Source organism: Lycorma delicatula, chromosome 8, assembly GCF_047948215.1.
Source record: "Lycorma delicatula isolate Av1 chromosome 8, ASM4794821v1, whole genome shotgun sequence".
NCBI lineage: Eukaryota > Metazoa > Arthropoda > Insecta > Hemiptera > Fulgoridae > Lycorma > Lycorma delicatula.
The window spans coordinates 98,544,193-98,571,016 of record NC_134462.1 but is presented as its reverse complement, the minus strand read 5'-3'; the positions used below and the strand labels follow the sequence as shown (position 1 = coordinate 98,571,016).

Sequence of the window (26,824 nt, the reverse complement as noted above, 5' to 3'; positions counted from 1 at the left end):
AAGTGGAATTTTTCTCATTGTCATGGTTGTCTAGATAGACAACACATTGAGATAATTCCTCTAGCTGAAAGTGGCTCGTATTTATAACTACAAAAATACACACAGCGTGGTATTACTCGCCACTGCAGATGCTTAATATAGATTTATATTGTTTGATTTTGGTACAAATGGAAAGATATTTGTTGGAGGTGTTCTTCAGAAGACAGAGTTTTTAAAAAAAACTACAGGAAAATTCATTAAACATTCGGAGAGAAACTTAAGTTATAAGTAATTCACAAAAACTACCTTTCGTTTTTGTTGCAAATGATGCTCTTCCGTTAAGAACTGACGTGTTAAAACCACACTGGTAAGCTTATTTGGACTGCATCGAGAAAAAAAATTACAACTACCGTTTATAAAAGACACGACGAATTATTGAAAACATATTTGGAATTTTGACTGCACGTTTTAGAATTTTTAATTCCTGGCCACCAAGATCACCCGATCCTTTAGATTTTCGCGTCTGGGATGAATGAAAAATATTGCATAAAAAACAAAAATTCTCGTGAGGAATTAATTGCCCATATTATGGATGTAGCTGAACAACCTTAGGACAGCCCTGAAGAACTAAAAAGAGTAGCAAAAGCGTGCCAAGAAATGTGTTGAAAGTGGCGGGCTCATTTTTGAACATTTATTATAAACTGGATACGGGAGCAACAAGTAAACCCATTCCATATAACACGTGTACAAGAGTTATTACCACCTGATTTTGATATGATGAAATTCTATCGATGGTTAATTTGAGAATGTGAACACCATTTCAATTTTCTAAGTAATATTTTAATTAATAATAAATCCTGTTTTACAAGAAACGGCATTGTAAATTACCGAAACATTTGGGCAGAAAAAAATTTCCATAAGACTGCTACAAGTCATTTCCAACGCATTTTATCGATTAATGTGTGGTGTGGTCTTCTTCTTAGTGACTTCATAGGCCCTTTTTTCTTACCACCAAGGCTCAGTGGAGGGCGGCACTTGCATATTTTGCAAACAAATCTGATGGAACTCTTGGAAGATAATTCACTTTCAGATAAGAGTGCAGATGTGGTTTTTCAATGATGACGCACCTGCTCACTACTGTCGTGATGTGATGAATCATTTAAACAATACATTTCGTAAGCGTTGGATTGGTCGAAATGGACAAGTAAAATGACTATTTCAATCTCACACCATCGGAAGTTTTTCTTTAGGGTTGGATGAAGTCGTTAGTCTATTCTGCTCGTATTTGCATACAAGAAGAATTGAGACGTCGTATATTAGAAACTGGAGCTACTATTAGGAATAATAATGATGCAATTAGACGTGCTAGTATGGATTCGCTGAGCTGAACATGCATTGTACAGAATTGGTGCCAACAATAAGTAGGGAGTGGACCGATCATGTTTGTAACGTACGACGGTTATTCTTCAGTCCGAAATAACCGTCGAGAAGAGGTTATTATTTGCCGTTTGCGAATAGGGCATGTTAATGTTACACATAAACGCCTAATGAATCAGACCGATGCACACGTTTGGGCTCGCTGCAAAACTCATTCTTTAGTTCGATCTTATTTGGATTATGGTTACATCGCCTTCTTTTCAGCGTGTCATATCGTGCTTTAGATGTTGCACCATGCTTTTCTTTGTCTCACTACAGGTGCTTTTAGATCAAGCAAGCCCTGTCGGAAGATTATTTGATTGCGGAGAGCCATCACTTTGGGATAGATTGGACCAGCTGCTAGCATCTTACTCTATCCGTATTAAAGGACAACCAAATAACCGGTTCTTAAAGTAGTCCTCGCAAACCATCATTTACAACGGTATGAAAACCATTCACTTAATACACCATCAATGGTTCGTACCCGGCGCTTACTCTTCATTTTAAATTTTGACAAATCTTCTATTTTCACGACTATCCCTGTTCATATCCTCCCTGGAGACTTGACCTCATAAATTTTAATTATGACTATACATAATAAAAATATCAACAACTATCGTCTTTCAGAAAATTTTTACTAACTTCTATCCAAGACAAACCAAACGCAGTAGTATACACAGATGGGTCGAAACAGAATGATACTGTTCGATGCACTTTTGTTGTGAATGGTAGAACCTATATGTTCGATCTACGTGTAATAACAAGTGTCTACATTGCTGAACTATGCATCAATAAGGCTTTAATATCATTCGTTCTATGCACTCCAAGCTTTACAAGATTTGTATTCTACATATCTTATTGTCACCGAAATTCATAATGCAATAGCTGAGTTAAACCGTAGTAACGCACTAGTGAGTTTCTTCTGAATCCTTGTGGACTGCGTGTGTTATGCGGCGTTGCTTTGGAAATTTAAAATAGGAGCTACCATCCATGACATTCTAGGAAACAATCTGAGAATGTGTTCGATATACTTAACAAGACAACAATTTTTTATTTGCTTACCATCGGCATGGAACGGCGCCAGACAAGCGATATTTTATAGTACATTATTATATGCATAAAGAGATAATTGCACTTGAACGTGGGAGTGACAGAACGACGACCTAAACTACTGCGGTGTTACTCATCTGTGTTGATTTCATATTTATCTCTGTTGCACAGTTTCATGACAAGTCTCAATTTCAGTTGTACAGTCTCAATTCGACCATTTCTTAGATGTGTGGTTAATTGAAGTGTTAACCACCAAAGAACACCGGTATCCACTATCTAGTATTCAAATCTGTATAAAATTAACTTCCTTTACTAGGACTTGAACGTTGGAACTCTCGACTTCTGAATCAGTTGATTTGGGAAGACACGTTCACCACTAGACCAACCCAGTGAGTTCAGTAAACAATCTAACGCTCGCTAATCTCGCCTAAACCTTTAATATTAAATTGGTAGAGTATTATGCTAACTCCATAATTGTGCATAATACAATTTAATCCGAAAATAATGTTTGTTACAATTGTACAGTGCTGAATTATGATATTTTTGGTGAGGATATTGTGTTTAACTTACTAGAAACAAAACTCTGGTGAAAGGCGTATCCGACGAATAATTTTAATTGTAAGGAATAATAGCCTACGTCCTAAATAATATTATATTCCAAATTTATTATATTATATATAATAAATAATTATATTTATATTTTATCCAAATTTTATCAGGAGGTGAATCCATAATTTTATACAATTGCCCCCTTAACATTTATATTAAAGTTATTTATACAGATTTATAATGAAAAAACGCAAAAACTTGTGATAATTCTATTTAAAAATATTAATTTCTTTTTTCATAATGCTAGATGTATTGTGTAATACAGATAGTACACAATAAAAAAAAAAGTATAAAAATCTTCATTTTTTTTGCTGATGCACAAGATTAATTACAGCTTTTAACTCCTGAAATGCTATCCTCTAATTCTCAGTTGTTCTGCATCTTATTCTGCACTACTTCCATCATCATGATTGTAATTGTCCTCAACTTCATTAGGCTGCTCAGGGAAGTCACGATCATGCAAATATTTAGCATTGTTGTACAATATTTTAGCAATGGAACATCACACTGTTAGCTTTGATACTTTAGATAGAGTTACTCTACACGAGAGCTGTAGAATAGATCTTTTTAATTGTCCAAAACAACGCTCAATTATAATCCTCTCCGATTTGAAAAGGCTGTTATATTTTTCATTGATTGGATTTGGATACGGAGTTATCAACAAAGGCTCAATGCCAAAAAATAGAATTTCCTAATAAAATAAAAAGTTAAGCGTTTTTAACTTTTCTCCTAAGACACGAGTTTTTTTTCAAATTCTAGTGTCATGTACAGACCCAGGCCAGCTTGCTTCAAACTATTTGGACAAATACATTAATTTCCTGAGCAATGTCAGATTGGAAACCTGGATCTGCCACTTACCGTAAAAATATTTGTGAGGTTAGGACCCCACCTATTCTCTCCACCACTTTCTCCTAGAAAGCGCTCACTAATAAATGTTACATTATTTTCATAAAATATATAAAGAGTTTTGTAATCCACTAGCTCTGTATGTATCTGGGTTTGTACAACTTTCTACTTAAATTACTAGAAGTTGTACCATCTAGAAACCTGACTGCTATTGATCACACTTATATACTTAGATTACCTTCTGAGTGTGGAGCATTTTATTCTTATTCATATGGGAGTACATGCTCTATTTATGACGATAAGAATTTGCCCTTGCTCATATTCAAAGCAGAAACTCATTTATCTTTTGAAAAGTGTGATGTGAGCATGTGCTCCCTTCTTTTCATTTTATATGGAGGATTTGCTACAAATAAGTGGAGTACAAGCACATGCTTATATTTATTTGTACCTCAGAATACATTATGTATGTTAAAAACCTAACATAGAATACATTGTTGCGAATGTAATTAGGTACCATGCATGTAGGAAATTTAATATTTATTTTTAATAATTTTTTATTCAATAGTTAAAGATAAGAGTTCTATCTTATTCAACAATTATCTTCAGGTGAGACAACCGAAAATTTTTTTGGCGAGCACGATATGTTTTTTACATAGTTATTGTACTTCATGATGCTGATATCTGTTTAAACCGGGTCGACGAAATTATTCATATAGCAGTAATAGAGTATTATGACGGGTCGATACTTAGCCTTGTTCTTAGTTGTGCGAAATGTCAACTACTGATCCTTCCGTAATTAAATCAAAAAGACCTGCTGGTAAGTGTTGTAAATATATATTAAAAAAAATAATAATAACAAAAAATATAATTGTCCTTTTTCTCTGACAGTTTAAAATGCTGTATCAAATTTAGGTTACGTTTCAGAAAGTTGATTAGAAGATAGTGTTATCGCTATGAAGCAGAAAGAATTTTGAAGAGTAGGTGTGGTTACATTTTTGTGACTGCTTGTAAATTCTTTGCAGTTTCGAATTGAAAATATTTATTTTATTAATAAGTAGTGCAGCTGTTTGTATTTTCATACCCTTGCCAATTTAATTATCATCGTTGTGTTACATGTAATTACTTTTAAATCTGCTGTCATTGTTTACCTGATTAATAAAAACGTTATTTTTCATTTGTATGATTTTATTGAGACAAAAGCCTACTCTGGATAGGCTTAAATAAAGTAATGCTTATTAGAAGACATAAATTGAGCCATTTTTGCCAATAAATCATTCCTGCAGTTATAATTAAATCAAGTATTAAAAAGTAATATGGTGAAATTACCAATTAAGTCAGTACTTGCCAATAGCTAAAAAACAATTTTAATGATGTAGCATTATATCAAAATACACTAAAAGTTATTACAAATGCTTGCTGTAAGCAATTTTTATTATAAGTTTTTTATGAATTTGTTCAAAGGATCTAAAGCTGGGCATAAAGAAATGGTGAATTAAAATTAATAATGAAACCAGCAACAAAATTAGAAATCATTATAATCTTATTTTTTAAATGCTTTAAAGGAAATCATGAAAAAAACAAGGTTTGAGTTCTGGATTGGATGGTTAGTGACATCACTTATAACCAGGTGGTCCTCCAGTACCTGTTACTTCCCAGGGAGCAACATGCTGGAGGTTGAAGAATGTGAAATAAGGATAAAATGCCAATAATCAAAACAAAAAATAATTTATTATAAATCACAAGAGTTAAACAATACATGGAACAGCTTCATTGCATGTTGTGCGTATTTTTAGTGGCTAGTGATAATAGGGATTATATAGTGGCTAATAGATAGCCACTATCTACAGATGCTATAAATTATAGGGATTATATTTATAGTGGCTAATGATTATATGAATTTATATTTGAAAAAAAAATTGGTACATCCATCCCAGTAAGAAGCTAATTGTTTGATACAAAAATAATTCACATGTTTAGAATAATGTGATGGTTTTAAGGTTGCCTTGGTTACAGCCAAAACAAACTTGTACTTTTAAATACAGTAAAACATTCATGTTTTTAAAAACCTGCTAATTCAAAAAGTTTGAACCACCTGTACAAAACTGTGATAGTGTGTTAAATTATCAGTATAATTCAGAAGTGTTAAATGAAAATTATTTCCTAATTTGAACATTGAAATAGTATATTAATTTTCTTTGTAAATGGTTTACCAAATGACATCATAGAAACAGATTATGATTATTTATAAAAATTTTTTTTTCTTCATTTATTGCTTTGTATTTTTTCTGTGTGATTAATAGAATTTTCACAACAATCTCTGCTTCATCAGAACATATTATGTGAAATTAAATTAAAAGTACTATTTAAAATGTATTTATGGGTTCGTAAAATAATAGTGTGGTTTTATGGTTATAACTTCAGAACAAAGCATTTTAGAGAGATAAACTATAAGTTGAATTAAAGAGATTCAGTCCAAGTTTCCTTCTTGCTCAGTAGATGTGTGCTCCTTTAGTTGCCTTGTGTATGTCAAGATGATATTCAGTCTTTTTGTCATAACATGGTAGAAAACATCTGATGTGATAGAAGAAACAGCTCAGCTTCAGTCATCCTTTGTTTAAAATGGTCCAGATTTTGAAACGAAAAAATACATTTGTGTATTAAACAAAATACACTTGTTTTTACATAACCCCAAAAATAGAAATCTATGGGGATATGGTCTAGAGACTGGGAGCCAGGCAATCCATTCTTTCCAACACTGTTGCTGAGGAAATGTTTTGCTAAGAAAATCGTGCACAATTGTGGCAAAATGTGGAAGATCTCCATCTAACTGTAAAATAGAATTTTCCAGTATTTGGGGCATTACATACCCTTCCAAACATATCCAGGATGATGTTTCCATTCATTGTTGTTTTTTTTAGAAAAAAACAGGCCAATAACTCGTCTCGTCCAATAGTGTACATCACACATTCACTTTTTCACTGTCACACTTATGTTCAATAATCTCATGTGGAGGTTCAGTACCCCATTTACAAATATTATGCCGATGAAATCGTCCAGAAACATGAAACATTGGTTCATCACTGAAAATGAACTGTTTAAAAAATCATCATCCTTCTCTAACGTGACCAGATTGTCTACACCAGAATCAAATCATTTCGTTCTGTCCTGTTGATATAGTTGTAACACCTGAATTTTGTAAGCACCGAAACGTAACTTTTAACACATTCAAACATTTGTTTTACGAATGCTCAATTGTATAGAAACTTCCACATGGATTTCTTTGAGCTACACAAGAAAATTGTTCACATTGCTTCAGTTGCTTCCTCAGACACTGATGGCTCTCCTGGACGTATTTGCTTTCAGTAGGCTGCCTGTTTTTTTTTTTAGTATTGCCCCATTACTAAATGTTATTTTCATGAGGGGGGTTTTCATTATACACACAACTATATTTACATGTAACACGTAAGTGACTCTAACATAGCAAGCCACAATACACAATCAACCTTCTGTATCGCAAACATGATGACTAATGCCCATATGCTGCTTGCGTGTACTGGAATCACAATGCGCATTGTTAGCGTTTGTACACATAAGCTTGTGTTTATAATCGAGTGTTTCTCTTTCACTTAATGTACAGTTCATCACTCTACTATGCTTTGTTCTGAAGTTATAACCATTTAAAACCCCATTATTATTTTACAGACACTATATTTATATAAAATTTTTTAAGTATTCAAATAATTCATCATCATGCTGACCATTGTGTTAATATAATTTAATATCATATGAAATATAGATCACCAAAACACAGTAATTAGATAAGTTAAACTTACCATATTAATTCTCAATAACTAGTTTTTGCGGTATCCCGCATCTTCAGTTTGTATTAAATTAATTCTATATCTATTACATTAAAACATATTCTTTTAATTTTTTGTTATTTTATTTGAAATTGTTTTTTTATATTCAAAAATTTTGATTAATGTAATGAGCGTTTATGTAAATTTTGAGTATATATATGAATAATATATATCGATAACAGAGATTGTAAACATTAGCAAAGTAATGGTTTAATTCTTTTACATGTTTTTTTAACAAGGTAGATAAGATGATTGAAGAAAAAAACAAATGAAGAAATGCTTAGATGCTTAGGAATCAAATTCAAAACCAAATGATTTATAGACAACAGTGTGTTAAATGTTAGATCAACTGGCCAGCCTATTTATCTTCTGACATGAATGATTATGACAAAGTTTATATAAAGTTTGCAGACTACATTGAAGATTTTCAAATGAAAGTTTAGTGAATTAGTCATTAATGAATCATAAAATTAAATGTACTGTTTAAAAATTTACATTAAATGCTTTTACACTAATTGAGTATTCACTAATGGTGTATTGAGCTAGTGGGTCTGCTTACAGTATTTTGAGTTGGAATCTAACTTGCCTAAAGATTTTCAATTTTTCTATATATAAGTGAACAAATGAAATTAGTTTTATAACTTAGTTGGCTTTATATTCTAAAAACAAATTTATGATGGACTGAGGCGTTATAAAAGAATGCTAAATTGTGCCCAAGTTAAATCTCTATTTTCATTCCAACCCGAATAATTCTAAGTGATGCTACTGTTTTGCTTTAACAATGTGCCTGGCTGGTGGAGCAGTGTTGAATTGAACTTTGACTGAATAGTAACAGTGATGTTATGATGTTCCCGCACACATTTCAATGTCCTCTGGTCTGTTAAGTAGCAGTGGTGCCTGCCACATGGTTGATATTAATTTGTATGATGTAAATAAAGTAGTGTGTTGAGCTTGTAATATTGTTACTACTTTGGTCAGAGAAAATTGCACTGAAACAAATTCTGATTGAACATTTACTACTTTGCGTTTCATATTGCAGGATTTCATAAAATTCCAGTGTTTTTGTGGAGTAGAGAGCATACAGTATAACATACTTTAAAGCAGTATACTACATTCACATCTGCACTTTTGTCAAAGCAGTAGCAAAATAGGAATTTTTTTATTGTCATATCTTGTGTTCTTAGAAGTTAATTTGCCTAACAAAAGTTGCATTCATAAAGCAGTTTGAATGGTTTTAATCATATTTAAAAAGTAGGCTAATTCCTTAACAAGTTTTAATAAAACAAATTTTAATAACTAGTTGTTTTTTACATGGTTCTCAACTTTATAATAAATTAGTGGATCTGTAATTTATTAAAAAAATTGAAGTAAACTAATATTTTTAGCGTCATGTTTAATTAATCATTAATTAAAACTCCTACTATTACTTCTGAAATTATTCTTCTAATTTTTGAAGTCCATTTTTATACATTTTTGTTTTTTTCCAGTGCCTTAAATAGTTCTACACTGAGACTGAAAGAAATACGTAGTGTTGGCTTTGACACTGTATATGAATTAATGACATGTCTTAATCTTTCTTTTCTTTTGGTTTCTTCGTAATTTAAAAATATAATTTCAGTTGGTCTAGTTTCATCTATAGTTTGATAAATATATTTTTTATGAAGGGAATTGATCTTTTTAATAACATTTTTTTATGTCATTGTGTAATATATTTGTCAGTTTGTTTTGTATTTTCACTTTATTAATTTTTTTAGTATTTTTCATTTAATCTCTAACAGATGGAGCATTTAAACAACAAAGATTACCTGCTTGGCAGCCTATACTTACAGCTGGTACTGTACTTCCTACATTTTTTGTACTGGGAATTGCGTTCATAGCTGTCGGCATTAGTTTATTTTATTTATCTAAAGAAGTGAGTATTATGTGTTTTATAATTTTGAGTTAGAAAGTTTGTCTTTTCAGTTAACATGTTTCTTTTTCAATGGTGGCCTCTTCTAATGTTTTGTAACTTATTGCTATTTAAGTTCATATAATCAAAACTTATTACCTGTTTTCAGTTCAGAAACTAATTGTAGGACAGATTATTTATAAATACTATTGGTCACATGCATTAATACAAATGAAGCCTGTCTCGAAAAATGCCAGCCTACTTGTTCTGTTTTGTTGGTTGTACCATAAAATTGTGGTTATGATGTGGTATTGCTTATATTGGTATTTTTTATATTCCTCAGAGTAAAATGAAAAAGTAATGTATTACTTTTATGGTACAGTAAAATTGAGATAACTGTGTTGTGATAGATCACAAACTCTAACTTAGTGCATAAAAAATGTTATATGTCTTGCCATTGAGATTCTGATCATATTTTCACATTTAGGTGTTCCATATATATATATATAATAATAATAATAATAATAATAATAATAATAATAATAATAATAATGTGAATTTATTAAACTGCTGTGAAATAGGTTACAGTATACAAGAGAGTTTAAAATGTACTACAATAAACAAAACAATTTGATGTCTATACAATACGTTATACCAAATACAAATGAAGAATTAATATATATTATAATCTCCACACTAATGCCTTCACCATTGATTGTCTGCCGGTTGGTTCGGTCAGAAAGTAAAATTAAATGTAAATGATCCAAATTTAAAAGTAACCCGGATTTGATTAAAATTGATGGACCAATAATTAAACTCTTCTACTTATTTTATATTTAACGGCCTTCTGAACTTGCATACCTAAACATTTCCAGACTTCCTCTCTCAGTGAACTCACAGGCAACTTACCTTTTCCATTTGAGGATCAGCACTCTTTGTTAGTGCTGAACCTATCAGTTTAACACTATTTTTAACAGTGATAACAACTATTTATAAAATACTTATCATTGTCATTTATTTAATTTTCCCTGTAATTTTAAATTCAAAACTTTACATTTGTTATGAAATTGATCCGTTAGCCTTGCCTGCCCATTCCTTTTTGATTCTATTTATGAATTGGTTCATCTAACGATATCAAAATATAAATTATGTTTTCTGAACAGTTTTTCCATCCCATAACCAACAAATTACTTTTATTATTATTTTCTACATAATTTTTTTTGGTAATTTATTTATTAAAACTCATACGTAAATATTTAAAGTGTACTTTTGCAGAAATATACAGTCTATTCAGTTTTCCAATTTAGTATTTAATTTGTAATACTTTCTTTTTTTAAGGTTTTATTCTTTTCATTAAAAGCTTTTACAAATTCTTCATCTTATCAAGTTTCAATCATGAAAGCTCTGATATCCTATTTGCTAACTAGCAGAATATGGTACACTTTCTGTTGCCATAAAAATTGTTCCACACATTATTAAAAGCAAGTTTTGCTGCAGATGCACATTCTGTATGTACATGTAATGTTTATTTATAGGTAATTTTGGTGTGAGTCTGACTAATTAATATTTTTAATTATCCACTACTTCTGTTTGCCTCCTGTTTTAGCTCGCCTGAACACTGTATATTAGACATATCTGAATTCATAATTTAATTCCTTCTGTCACAGTGTGATTTGAAATTTGTTTATCATTCTGGATTTGGGGAGACCAATAAAACTAATTCTAATGGTTTATAGTAACACCTTAATATTGAATCTTTTACACACATACTTTCAGCAAGTGCATTATGTAAATCATGTAAAAGTAAAAAAGCAATGAGGGAGAAAGAGTACAGTGCTATGATAAATACAGCTGTGTAATACCTCTTGCTAATAAATATTCACTTTCATTACTGTATGGGAATGAACTTGCTATATCAGCAATTGGTCCTCTGTTTAGTATCTCTCAACACAACATCCATCTCAAGAAGGAAGATATCATGTGTACGTAGATACATATGAGGTCTCTCTAGAAAGTATCTGACCTTGTGCTATAGTTTCAAATATAGAAATCAACATGTATATGTTAATATTCACAATGTCAGCTAAATATTAGCCCTCATGATCATCTGATCAAAAGGCATTTGATTGAGCTATTCAGTTGGCAGCAGTATGCTGTAGTTAACCATCAATATTTGTATTTGTCGTATTTCATAATATCAGAACACATGGAGAAAAGAGTTTGCATTAAATTTGTGAACATTGCTGTGAATCTGAAAACTCTGAAAAACATTGTATGCTGATGAATCTGTGTATGAGCAATACGGAAATTTAAGAGTGGTTTGTGGGGGATAAAAATGATCATACTTAACTTCAATTATTATAATAGAGTTCATTATCATAGAGACCGGGAGGCTGAGGCATTTGGGATGCGGTTTCGGGCTGGGCCAATACCGGAATGGAACGGCGATCGCAATGCACCAGATCTAAATTTCATTCAGTTGCCCATCTCCTGTCTGCGGAAGAGGCTGCAGAGCCTCATGATGGAAGCATGGCAGCTGGAATGGGATACCAGGACTAAGGGAAGATCCCTGTACAAGTTTATACAGGATCTGGCGGGAGTGTATGCTTTGAGTTTGTTTTTATGGGCAGTGGGTGCCCAGGTGCTCACCAACCATGTTAATTTGAACCAATATCTGTTTTGGTTCTGCCTTACAGCTGATGAGCTGTGCGTCTGCAGGGAGGTCCAGTCAAATGAACACCTGATGTTTGACTGCCCTGCTTTTGGGGGGTGGGGGGGCAGAGATCAGGCCACCTTGAAACTTAGAGATCAAGCCACCCTGAAACTTAGAGATCAAGGGGAAAATTGGCTACCCACAAGTGATGAGTCAATGTGGCAAGAGCCACATTGACCGTGCAGGAATTCCTTGATGCAGTTGCTATTTTGAACCGATATCAGTAGTTTACTTAAGGGAAAGACCCCTAATGCACTGCTGTGGGAAGCTATCCTTGAGATATATGACTGACCACCAGCCAATTAGGGCTCAAAGCGCTTTAATAATGGTAGACAGGTACTTGCTGGCATTCAGCAACCTAGGCGTGGCAGCGAATTGCTGTCTTGACAAAATAAATTTTAATTTATGATTGTCATATATATTTTTAGTAGTTGATGGTGTGCGTCTACCCATTTCAGTAAATATATGACAAATTAGTGGTTGGGACACGTAAGCCGGTGCTTAGTCTGCTCACGCTATTATGTAAGCTCTAGGAGCTATTTAGGACACTGGTCGCTAAACTGTTTCGAGGTTCAGTAGCTGTTTGTGGCACAGTCATTCAGTCTTATGCTTTAGGACGACCGAATGGGGTGCTGGCGGGAGAAATGCCAAACCGAATACTTAAGTTCAAAATAATCCTCATTCTCGGAGGCCCTTGTGCAAAAAGCCTTTGAAGATGAGACTTCAGATGAGTTAAAGTAAAAATTGTCGTTTGATAGTACATTATATAAAATTAGATCTTGGAATTCCAAAAGCTTATGGTGAGAATTTTCTAGAGCAAAATTTTTTCCATGCTTGCTGATTGAGGAACAAAAAAATTGAATGGAAATCGCATATGATAATTTGGAAACTATAAGAAATATCTTGGAAATATTAAAAAAGTTCAATACAGGGGGTTGAGTAATGGGTTTTCACATGTGACTCTTGAGAAAGTCTCTTAACTTGGAAGAAGCCATGAGCCAAGAAGACATGAACAAAGAAAGCCCGCCATAGTCTGAGCACTGCTAAATGAAGATGTTCACATTTTGATTTGTGTCAAAATACCAGATCAGACAGTGAACAAAGAATAATACTTGGAAATTCTAAAATCAATGCAATTCTACAGGAAACTGGTTCGTGGAAAAGTACTGTCTGGATGCTTTTTACGACAAGGCACTTATTCAATAATCACAACTTATCTAGAAATTTCTAATGAAACATGGGATACTTCATCAACTCCCGTACAGTCCTGACCTGCCTCCCTGCCTCTCCAAAGGGGAGAACTTAAAGGAGTTCATTATCATCATCAATAATAATTAACTCTTGTCAGTTATATTTCCTGAATTTGTGCATACATACATTCAAAATCAAAATGTTTTAAAATCACCTGGCAACACGTAAAACCAATCAGTTCTGTAATCGTAGATTACTAAAACCATAAAATTTGTAGTATTTGCTTGCACATTAACAAATCGTTATTCAAATAACCGACTGAGTGCTAAAGCCTCCATTTATACCCATGTCTAAAATTTCAAAAATCTTAAAAATGTAGAAAATGATCGTAAATTTATACTACAGTGTTATTTCATGATCTTGCTCAGTTATGACTGTTCAGAAAGAAAAAAATTTCCAAAAAAAAAAACTGCACCAGTTTTTAAAGTAAAAATTGAAGAATTCTTGTCCCTTTCTGATGATCAAGAAGTCTTATAGTCACAATTTTAGTTTCGGATATAAAGATCCGACTCTTGACTGACTATATTCAGTAATAATACAATGAAAACTGAAAAAAAAAAAACATTTAAAAAAATCATTTTAATTAAGGTAAGATATCAGAATATATTTGTATCGCGTATAAAGAGCTATGTGCAATTAAATTCAGTCTTTGTTGAATAGCATATGCAGTTAATTAGTAATCATTTTATGTTAACATACATAAAACATGGACCGTTTGCATGATATAATATCTGACCAGAAGTTAGGAATGATTAGGCCTTCCTCATGTTATTGATCGCATCATGTGGCTGTCATGTTTAGCTTGATTATGTTTTTGGAACTGGTGATAACATGCTTTTCTTCTACACTTTGCATTTTTTATTGCCTTATAACTTATTTTAGACTAGAGTTCCCTCATATAACTCTAAGTGAGCAAAATATTATAAGAAATACTGTTATTATAATCTTTTATTGCATATTATTGATACCAGACTTATGAAGCAGATTATTGATACCAGAATTATGAAGCAGATTATTGGTTAGATTTTCAAAATGGAAACTAAGTGATGAGTGGAAAGCTATGCATGTAAGTTACGTATACATTACGTAACTGGTTTTGGTTTTTTAAATAAAATAATTCTCTCAATATGCCGAAACCATTTTAAAATGAATTATAGTTTTATATTTTATCTTGATGCATTTACATGTGGTATTAACATCAGATCAGTTAGTTGAATGACTTCATAAAAAATGTACTTTCTCACTTTTCAAAAAAAGTGCAACATTATCATGATACATTTCAGTGCTGTAAAAATTCAAAAGGTTTTTGGCACTACAAAGAAACGTATAAGAGAATTAGAAAATTTGAATCATCATATGTTGCAACATAAAATTAACAGTGTAACATAAGCATTTATCTATCATAAGATAAAATGAGATATAATCATAAGATATAATCTTTTATAATTATAAAATGGTTATTAGTATAAATATTTGTATTATTATTGTTATCATTATGTCTTGTTTGTGGAATGTGTTTAAAATGTTATATAAAAATGGTGTTTTTTCAGGTTAGAGAATTGACGATCGACTATACAGATTGTATTAGCTTAGAATATCCAAACAAGAAATGCGCTGATGTAATCGGAAACGATACCAAACTCAGCTGTAATTGCTCTATCAATTTTGATATTCAACAAACATATAAAGTAAGATACAAAGATACTAACTAAGTAATAAGATCTTAGAAGGAATAGGAAGCCTGGCCTTTATTCAATTGATCCTTGGCTGTTAGTTTTGATTTTTTTGTGACTTCTGGATAGGAAACTGAATTCTCGTACAGTTCTACTGTCCAGGTAGAGTAAGAAGTACTCCTGAACTTCTATAAAAAAAGTGGCTGTTTTGCAAGAAGTACCTACCGGTACTATATTGTAGATGAAGCTGGTGCAGTAACAGTTGTGTAACTTCTCTGAGGAAAAGTAATGAGGTTTATCCTTTTGTTTTTTCTCTCTATAAGAAACTGGAGAGGCTGAAGAAAGAGAACAATTAATTCATTAGGACAGTCTCTGATTAGAGTAGTTTACTTGTTCTGGGGCAAATTTTAGTAACATAACTATTAGTTTTAGATGTGGAAGAATTACCCTTATTAAATGGGAGGCTGCCAGCCTTTTAGGCCGTTTTTCCTCTATAACTAATAGAAGTTTTAGCTATCTTACTGGCTCCATCTGCTACATCACACTGGCACAATCTGTATTTTCATGAGAAAATAAAGATAAGACAGTAATTTATAACTGGGAAGAAAGACTTAATTTTTTATTCATTAGTACTGCCAAAAAATAAAAAAATAATTTAAAAGATTTAATTAGGTTTAATTGGTATAACTTATTTGTTGGCAATTAAATGATAAATGTGTAATGTACATCAGAATTCACAAGGTGATACAAAAAATTCACAAATGGACTCATGAAAACACATGGGTGCATGCACACACATATACACGTATGCACACACACACACACACACACACACACACACACACACACACATGCATGCACTCGCACGCACACACATGCAGGGCAATTCATAGATATTTTTCTTCCAACTTGTATTGCGCTATAATAATCTTTATAACATGATAGCTGCTTGATTTCAGTTGTGATATGAATAGTAATCGTAATATACTATATATACCACTTAGTTTCAGTTCCTTTATTGTGTGTGAAAAATATTTGAGTGGTTATGGTACAAGCTACAGCAATCACAGCTGTTTGAGGTCAAAATTTTTACATAAACTAAACAAATGGCTGCTTTCACATTACTACTTGTTGCTTATGTTGTAGCCAAGAGGTAAATATAATATTTCAAACTGTTTATATTATATAAAATTTAGTTCATTATTTTTTTAAATAATTTTGTTTGTAGTATATTCATTGTGAAATTCTTTGTTCTAGGGTCCTGTTTTCGTGTATTATGGTTTGACAAATTTTTATCAAAATCATAGGCGATATGTTAAATCAAGAGATGATATGCAGTTATTGGGCAAATTAAGTTCAATACCATCTAGCGAGTGTGAACCATTCCGTTATAATGAAGATAATAAGCCAATTGCACCGTGTGGTGCTATCGCTAATTCATTATTTAGTGATAAATTAACAATTTCATCTATTTCACTTGGTAATGTACCATTATTAAGAAAAGGTATTGCTTGGCCATCAGATAAAGAGATAAAATTTAGGAATCCAACTGGTTTCAAAAACCTTGAAGATGGTAAGTGTTTACTAAAATGATTAGTTTTGATTTATTATTGATTATTTCTTTATATTACCAAGGAAATTCTAATATCAAAACAAGAGATAAATATTAAAAATTAAAAACATGACTGCTAAAACGGCTTTTTATTATTGGGTATTTAAAGAGCATGCTGGTGATAATTTTGTTCATAGTTTGAATATAGTATAATTTTTTCTAACTTTTTGAAATTTATAAACATATATATTTATATACAACTTATGATACTTGCGGTAACATAAGGATTCCATTGCGGGTTATTATACATCTGAATTAGTTCAGCTGTTTAGCTGCTATAGTGGAACAAACATACATACATACATACATATACCCTAAACACATTACACTCCTTTTTGGGCAGTCATGTAAAAAGATCAGTTGTTTGAGCAGAAAGTTATAATATCACTTCTTACATATAATGTATCATCTGTTTTATGCAAGTAGTAAATAATAAAATAAGGAGCTTAAAAAATTTATAGGTGTGATAGATTGTAGTCAAAACCTGTTTTTACACTTTGCACAGTTAACTTCGCAACTGGATTTCCACCTGCAACCCAAAATATAACTACCACTACTAATCCCTTGATAAAGGTTTAAAGTATAATTACCATAAATTCTGTATCTATATTGTGTAATGTCCATTTGTTCCAACATTCCAGAACTGGTTAACCCATGATTTTCATTTTCTGTCAGTTGCCATTGTTATGGAGTCAAATATGTTTGCTATGTCAACATGTACAAAATAGTGTGGAGTGATTAACTTCAGATTAAAGTTAAAATTACTGACATAATCATTGTCCAAAAGCTGTTTATGGTATGTTGATCGATGTATTTTGAGTAGGTGAGAAAAAATTTTGTTTTCAGTATCTGGTAAAGCAAATATTGAGGATAAACTTTACAGTAGTCAGCTGGTTTGTGACTGATGAGAAGCACCATTAGCAGATGGTTGAAATCTATTCAAAATGAACATCACATCACACAACAGTGCCTTGCCATCTGGGTAGGCATATCGAAAGAACGAATAGGACATATTATTGCACAACTGGGCTACCATAAAATCTTTTTATGGTATGGGTGTCATGCAAACTCGCCAAAAAGAACAAACAGCAATGAAAGAAATGTAAATACTTTCTGAAGTGTTATTATGGCCAATGGAGATCCGCTTCCTTTTTAGTATTGTGACAAGAAACGAAACTTGGTTGTATCATTATGTCCTGGAAGAGAAACAACAGAGCATAGAATACTTTTTTGCTATGGTTCACCGTAGCAAAAAAACTTCAAAACACAGCTCTATAAAAAAAAAATTCTCTTGACAGTGTTCTGGGATTCCAAACATTTGTATGTGACCAACTATCTGGAAACCTGGTTGGTTGTCTGTAAATTCTGTGTGATGCATAGAGACATTGAAACAATCTTAGGAGATGTGTACATTTTTGATAATCCACAGAGAAAATATTTCTCCAATACAATAATGCTCACCTGCACTTACCATGTGCGATTGCCGAGGCTCTTGTGAAGTTGAAATTTGAACCTAATCCATATTCTCTATACTCATTAGATATGGTGCCCTGTGATTTTCTCTTCATTCTGCTATTAAAGAGAGCTATTTAGGGTGTTCATTTCACTATGGACGATGAACTGAAGGTCTTTGTAAGAGGAGAAGGAATTTATTATGTGTTGCTTATTGAATTCTGCCACTAAACCATTAAGACAGCTGCTCCATATGTATCATTAAAAATTAGACAATCTCATAAATTATGTACATGTTCAAAAAGTACTAATATGTTGGACATGTAAAAAAACCGTTCAGTAAACAGATCTGCCACCATAGAATCCTTTTAAATAGAATTCAAAAAAGACTTATCTGAAATAAAAGGTAAGGTAAAATTTATTTCATTATATAATGTCTAGATTTATCACTTTTAACATCCAATATTATAGAATTTTTTGAGTTATATGTATTTTTATTGAACTTTTTTTTTATTAATTTCAGCTTTTAAAGGTTTTGCTAAACCAAAAGACTGGACAAAAAATATATGGGAATTGGATACTGATCCAGAAAATAATGGTTTTGAAAATGAAGATTTAATTGTGTGGATGCGTACATCTGCTTTACCTAATTTTCGAAAATTATATCGCAGAGTTGATCATAGTAGCGAACCCTTTAAGGATGGATTACCTGAAGGAAATTACACCCTGCATGTTGATTATAGTCAGTACTAATTCAATTTTTGTTTTGTTTTTGCTCTTTATATTGTGAAGTGGTGTTTCTTTCTTTCTGAAATGTATGAGGAACTGTGGATAAAATCTAAATAATATCTCATATAATATTTCCACAGGAATTAATTTAATTTCTAGCCATATTCAATGTTTCAAGTTCCACTTACATCTAGTAATGTTACAGTGACTACTTGGTTTTCAAATAATACCCCAGAGAAAAAAATGTGTATGCTTAAAGGTCAGGTGATCTGGCCAATCACATGATGTTTCTGCATCAGGAGATAATCCAGTTGAAAACAGTTTTTCCTAGTGTACCAGGATCTATAAAGGTCTCCAAACAGGTGAACATAAAACGATTTGATGACAATCACAGATATCTTTTTCTGTTATCACCAAAAAAGAATAAGTACATTTATTCCAAAAGAAAAGGTTGGTATGTAACCTCAGAATTGTAAAGGAGTCTTATCATGAAGTGGTGTTGTTTGTATGGGAAACCGAATAGGGAAAAAAGCAGGTAAATGAAAATAAGATTCATTACTTCATTACTTGTTTACTGGTTCTTGGTAGACTTTAAAAATATATTGAAAAAAATTCATGTTAGTTTCCATGTAGTGCATTAGTAACTTACATTTACTTAAGATAGAAATTAAATTTTATGTAAAATCTAACCAAACGCTGACTTCAGACTACCACCCTAGTGACAAACACTGGCAACTTTCAATGCAGTTTAGACTGCACATGGTCTCCTATCATGCTGTACTTGTTTTCAAAGTTGCAATGCGTGTGTTGTAACATAACCCTCTCTTACTGCTAACTTAACTACTCCCACAGCTCAGAAAGTTATGGAGAAAGAATTAAGGATTTGTAAAAGAGGTGGGTGATAAGAAATTACCTACCCTTGGAAAAACTATAGTACAAAAAACAACTCTACCCAATAACTCAAGATCCCCTTCAGGTGGCAAAACCATCCTGCCTGCAATCCCTCACAAAATCATCATGTTTTAACATTGATAGAATCAGCAGTCTATATAAGGTAATTATTCTAGTCCAGAAAATACAAATATTTTCTAAAATCTCACAAATTCTTTTTTTTATTAACCCCTATGCGGAAGTGTAAATGGGCTTTATGCAGGAAGAGGTGTATCTTGTATAAGACATCTGACTGCTCAGTGCCATCAAACATGTGGATTTCCTAGATTCCTATCTGCTAAACTACCCACCCATCATCAGCATCCCCCCTAGAACTACTGTCAGGTATTCTTCAGGGGAATGCAGACATGCAGCCATCTTTCATTGTTTGCCTCCTATCTTAATGCGTGTAAGAGCATCTTGCCTAACCTCACCATTCAATTCCAATCATATCTATTAAGAAGCCATAATTACTCACACGTACATCGTCCAAAAATTTATTCACCTCTCCAACAACATACCCACAACCCCAGATTGAGTTGACTTCTTTGAACTAAACAAGTCTTCCTGGAGTCCTTGTGCTTCATCAGAAGTTGGCGACCCACCAGGAACCCCCCCCCCCCCATTCCTTAGCATGCAGGCTATCCTCACTCCCTAACATCGCTTCTTGCTGACTTCTTCTGTGGCGCCCAATCAACCCATAACCTCTCTAACAAAACAGCCATGTAGCTCCAGTTTTTCTGGGACTCAAGAATATGCTTACCCACACCTTCTGGCATGAGCCGGTGATGGCCCGATCTACCCTTGAGGACATTTCTTTCTCTTTGAAATCTTGGACAGAAGAAAAAGAATATAATGTAATACATCTTCTGTATATATCATCATCGGGGACAGTAATGGGAGTAGTCAAGGCCATACTTAAACAAGTATGCCCTGAACCCTTCATGCCCCCATCAAGAACTGCATAAAGAAAAAGTTGAAATTGCCATGAGTCTGCTCAAGCCACAGCTCCAGATATAAGATAATCTTGCAGATCCACCATTCATCACATGATGCATTCCACCTCTCATGCAACTCTAAAATGTTAACCCTCCTGTCCTCTGTATTATGAACTTAATGCCAGATTTCATCCTCTATGATAGCAGTTGTTTAGCCCCCTGGCCACCAAATTGATGTTAAGGAGCCCAGCCACCACCATCGCTGTCATACAGGCCATCATCCTTTAAGCACTAGCTACCATGATGGAAAATTTAATTACAGAGACCTTCTTTTTACCTCTTGCTTTTAACTGCAAGTGCTTGCTCCCAAACTAGAGTTCCATGTAGAAGTGCAGATTAGACCACTTCAACATAGAGTTTCCTTCTTGCTATTTTGGGCCCCACATTCGGTATAAGCCTGCACAGTGAGGTGCCTACAGCTGCCATCATATTGCAGATTATATCCACATAGTGCCCAAAGTTTAGCCTGTGATCAAGCCACATCCTAAGGTACTTGATTATAAGGTTGGACCTGATTAGCAGCTACCTATCAAGAGCAAGAGTTTCCATCCTTTTTCTCCAGGTTGCCAGCAAAATCTCAATCTTCTCTGGTGCTAAGCTCAGGCAGACCTTGGCCATCTATCCCTTCACCGTCGCATATGCTTGCTGGACACTGTCTTTCACTTTGACCAGACTATGACTGGTTGTAATTAAATCAGATCATCGGTGAAGCCTGTGATCTCAGTCCTCTCTAGGAAGCGTGGACATAGCATATCATCATACATGACATTCCAAAGGAAGGGACTGAGAACCAATCCCTGGAAACTCCTCTTGAGAGTTGCCTTTTCTTAGATCCTTCATCTGTTGCATATTCAAGTACTTTTTCCATGAGATAGTGCCCCACAACTCTGATTAGATATGCGAGGACATTACGGTCCTAGAGACTCCTCCATATCACACTCCAGGATGCCGAATTGAATGGATTCCTCACGTCTAGTGTTGTGGTTGTACAATAGCTCCTGGATGGACAGTAGAATTCATTACCTTAGTTCAGAAACGATAAACCAAGAGAGGTCATCACTTCCATTATAATCTTTCTTCTCTCATGTTGATGGCCTCAGAACCCCACTGCACCAATCAGGCATTAAAGTCGACCACCATCACACTCGTGAAAATTGTATATAGTTAAATTTTGCATTCATATTCTATTTTGTTATCTAACAAGAAAAAAATGATATAAAAACAATTTTCACAGATAGTGGTGAGAACCATTTTCAAAAACCTTTTGAGACCTTGTTATACCTGGAAAAACTTAAAATATGCCAAAAAATTTGCATTTTAAAGTAAATAAGGTGACATGCATGAAATGTTATCTATTATTCAAAAATTAAAATGATTCTTAAAAAATAAGGCAAAAAGGAACAGAAAGACAGAGTGACTTATCTTTTTCATTAAATTTTTTTAAATATTTATAGACTTTTTTAATGTTTTTTTTTTTATATTTATAGATGTAATTATTGTTTCTAGATTAATAAATTTGTAGAAGCGCCTGTGTTAAATTAAATATGTGACAAAAGATTATAGTTTTTTTTAAGGTGCTCAACCAGTCAGGTTATGAATAGATAATGGGAAAAAGTAATATAATTTTTGTTATTTCAGAAAAAAGAAAAGTATTTTATATGGAATACTTCTGGGCATACACTATTTGCTAGCTGAAGAATGACTTCCTTCATTTCTGTGTCCGATTCTGTTTTTCAATTTTCTCATTCGATATCAAAGCACTCTTACATATCATTCAGTTTGGGTTGAAGCTATAATAACGCCGATACCACTATTTATCCACACTGATAAGCGATACCATTATTTGAATTGATTTTTTGCCTACATTACAGATCTGTAAATACAATTTTTCTATCACCCTTAGTTTTAAATAAATTACGCTTCAAAAAAATTAAGGGAAAATAAAGTTAATACCTGTAAAATGTATAATTTTGCATGGTCATACCTGTGTTAGAATGATTTCGCTGATGCTTTTTTTTATAAATAGCCTCAGGCACATCCTGAATGTTCAACAGTAATCGGCTAGAATGTTAGTATTCCATTTCCCTTTATATTGGCTCTCCATCACTAAAATGTCTTGATGGAAACGTTCGCCATGTTTGTCACATCTCCAAGGTTTTCCAGGAAAAAATCCAGATGTAAGTGGTGGAAATGTATTTTCAAAGACGTATTAATTCCATAGCTCTGTATGGAGTAAGAAATTAACAATATCGTGGTAATAGTTAGATTTTTGTTTGCCGAGTAAATTTTTGCAAACGTCTTTAAATGAAGCCCAAGCTGCACTTTTATATTATTTAACATTGAGTTAAATACATCATCTTTGACCAACTCTCTTATTTGAGGACTAAAAAATATTCCTTTTTTAATTTTTCCTTCACTTACATTTTGAAATTTCTACCTGATGTACAAAAATATGGGACTATCCTACTTCATTGAGTTTACAAAATTTTTCATTAGTCCTAGCTTGATACGGAGAGGGGGTAAAAATATTTTTTGGGTTCAACTAAGGGCTCATGAATAATATTGTTCCCATTTGGAGTTTAGTTGTCTGGTTTCTTCTACTCTTTGGTAACATAATGTTTATCCCTAGCTTGGCTGTCCCATTTGCAAAGAAAACACATGTGCTTAGTATAGCCTAATTGCATGCCTAACAAAATAGCTATAACTTTCAAATCACCATATATGTACCAGCTATGTTTTTTATCATTTATTTTTGAAAAAGCGTCTTTCATCACATCGTATGTCTCTTTCAAATTAATACCATAAGTGATTGGTATCAAAAGATATTTGTTACCATTGTGTAGCAGAACCACTTTTAAACTATACTTGGATGAATCTATGGAAAGGTGCCAGTCCTCAGGTTTATGAACTTCTCCTAAGTGCAACATAAGCTCATCAGTATTTGTGCAATAAACCAAATTATTTTCATCAGTAAAGTACTGAGAAAGTTCTTTTTGTCAGCTTCGAAAGTCTGAAAGTTTTTGAAGTAAATTCCGACCTTGCAGTCTTGATCCTAACAGTTCAGCTGATTTTTTTGATAAATTTAAATCCCTAACCAAGTCTTTTAATTCACCTTGTGATATAAGATGTGGTTTATTGGAAGATGATTCAAAATCAAAATCATTGTTGTCTTCTTCAGTACTGCTTGATAAATTCATTAATTAATTGCACAGACGTGATTAATCTTGTCCATGAAGGCTCACTTTTCAGTATTAGATATGATGTAATATGTGACTATGATATGATTTAATTCTTTGTCTAGTATTGTTTATTTATAGCTTACAAATTATGTTAACAAACTTAAACAATAAAAAATGAGTTTTCTGTTCCACGTCGAGCCATCCAGTGCTGTGATCTAGTGGGTGCTAGCGCCCACCAGAGAGTTCTGCTCGTACTAGCATTCGGTGCTTGAATCTGATCCAAGGCTAAGAGATCCGGACTAAGAGTCCGGATGGACTCCATTCTTTGTTCGGATGAACGTTAGCTTTAATGTTTTATTTAATTTTTTATTTTTAACATATGTCAAGTTATATTTTATGTTGCAATTCATTTCATTAACTGTCAAGACGACAGTTCATTAAACCATTCAAAAGCAACGAGGCATTGTCCTCATTCATCACCTATGAACATACAGTCCAACCTCGCTCTAAAATCTACCAATGAGCTAACAAAATACAATGTAGGAGCTTAAAATGCTAACTATAGCTTGAAAAATGAAAAAATCCTTTAATTAAAATTTAAAAATTAAAAAAAAAAAAATGTGGGTGATGGAAAGATTCTTATTTGTTTTCAGCATCAAGAAACAGATTAAAATCATGTATTGCATGTTAGGAAACAAAAATTATGTTTATCAATGTAATCCTTGCATAGTTGCTTAAGATATTAGTAAAACATTTTTAAAGTATAGGATTAAAAATTATTATATTTTCAAAATTTTATTAAAATATTGTGATTATTCCTCAATAGTAATTAATGGTTATTAGTAATTTTGTGTTTATTGTTTACGATAGTTATTTTGAACATCTATTATTTTAATTATAAGCATTTTGTTGTTAACTTTTGATAAAAAAATTAATTATGTACTGCATAATCAATTTTTTTAATAAATTTAGTAGTTTGTTGTACCGGTTCCATGACTGTCAGCATTTTTATTTTGCTTGTATTTAATTGTATTTTAAATCAATTGAAGGAAGGTTTTTCAAATGGTTTGGTAATTTATTAAAAATAGCAACAGAAACATAATCTTTGTCATAAGCTGAAGTATTGTGTTAAGTTGTATTAAGAAAATGTTTCTCTTGACTAGTTAGTAGAGGTGGATATTGTTATTTTTTAAGAATAAGTGATTATTCTTTTTAGAAAAAACACACTGAAAAGAATATGACACATCTCACACTATCTAAATATTGGACTACATGATTTTGAGTTGTCAGTTCACTGTTTTGTATCTTAAAAACTCATTCTAACTTTTTGGGGGAGTCCCAAGAAAGACAAGTTTTGACAGGAATATAACATAGGTGTAAAAAAATAACGATAAGATTAGTATTTTATTAAGGCATTTCAATAGTTTTATTTTATTGCAAATGAAATCAATTGACCATCTCACAAGAACTTGTCATATAATAAAACAACCAAAAATTTCACTTTATGGTCAACAAATATCATTTTTACCTTGAATGGGAATTCTATTCATGCAATCAACAATATTATATTTACCTGAGAAGCAGAATGCTACTGGGCTTTATCCACATACAAAGTCAGATGGTTGCAATCAATCTAGTAAATAATTTTTTTTAACTGCTATTGTTGAATTTTTAATCCCTTTTAAATAATTATCTTCAGATATAGATAATTTTGTCTTCTGAAAAAGGATTAAAATGAAAGTACAAGATTTTGAGATAGGTCTTTATAAACAATAGGAAAACCAAGAGGCCAAGGACACTTCCTTGCCCTCCTGCATTCTATATCTTAAAGTGAGGATGTAATTTTTACATAATAAGTATTCCTTATTAAAAAATGAAATTTCTTATGGTTGTAAGGTATGACTCTAACCAGTTGTAACCAGCTCCTCTGATACCATGGCAACTAAGTTTTGTTCACTAAAAAAAAAAAAAAAAAAAAAATGTAAAATGTAAAATTCTTAATTGAGATCATAAAAGATTATAAATGGAATTTTTTATCTACACATTTTACAGTATATTCCAAAAGACAATTTTTTTCCTAAAACCATGCCAAAAGTTTATTAATACATTATGCTTTTCAAGAAATATTAAGTCTCTTTTTCATAATATTTTCAAATACGTTAGAAAATATTGACTGTAATGAAACTGGCCTTATTTATTACTCCAATGCCATATAATTCTTAAGCAGAATAACTATGGGTAATTAAATTTGTGAGAGGGAAAATAATAGCAACTATGACTTCTTTCAAAACACTGGCAGGAATTTCATTAATATCCATTAGATCTTTACTTTTTTTCAAGTTTGGGTGATTGAAGAACACATGAGGACAACATTTTGTATTCAGTTTTCTGTCTTCTGGGCATTTTCTTTTCTAGTCTTGCAATAGTTCTTCATTCTTCCCCTTTCTCTTCTTTCCAGACATTGTTGGTTCTTTTATCTCCTCTTGAAACCCTTGCAATCTTGTACTAGTTTCCTAAATGTTGTACTATTTCTTCAATGTTTTATTTCTTTTTTAGGTCTTTTTGAACCATTGAGGTCCCTTGATTTCCATTATTTTTGTTGTGTATGTAGGTGATTTGTTTTGTGAGCCTCTTGTCAT

General features: G+C 32.4%; 1 protein-coding gene across 1 annotated transcript in view; it reads left to right on the top strand.

The window, feature by feature from the left end:
- Positions 1-4,561: 4,561 nt before the first annotated feature.
- Positions 4,562-26,824, top strand: part of Cdc50 (cell cycle control protein 50A) — a 36,746-nt gene continuing 14,483 nt past the window's right edge. The window contains exons 1-5 of the mRNA XM_075373864.1: positions 4,562-4,717; positions 9,539-9,672; positions 15,163-15,300; positions 16,543-16,858; positions 18,873-19,091. Of these exons, the coding sequence (XP_075229979.1) occupies positions 4,672-4,717; positions 9,539-9,672; positions 15,163-15,300; positions 16,543-16,858; positions 18,873-19,091 (853 nt within the window). The 5' untranslated portion in view covers positions 4,562-4,671. The remainder of the gene's footprint in view (positions 4,718-9,538; positions 9,673-15,162; positions 15,301-16,542; positions 16,859-18,872; positions 19,092-26,824) is intronic.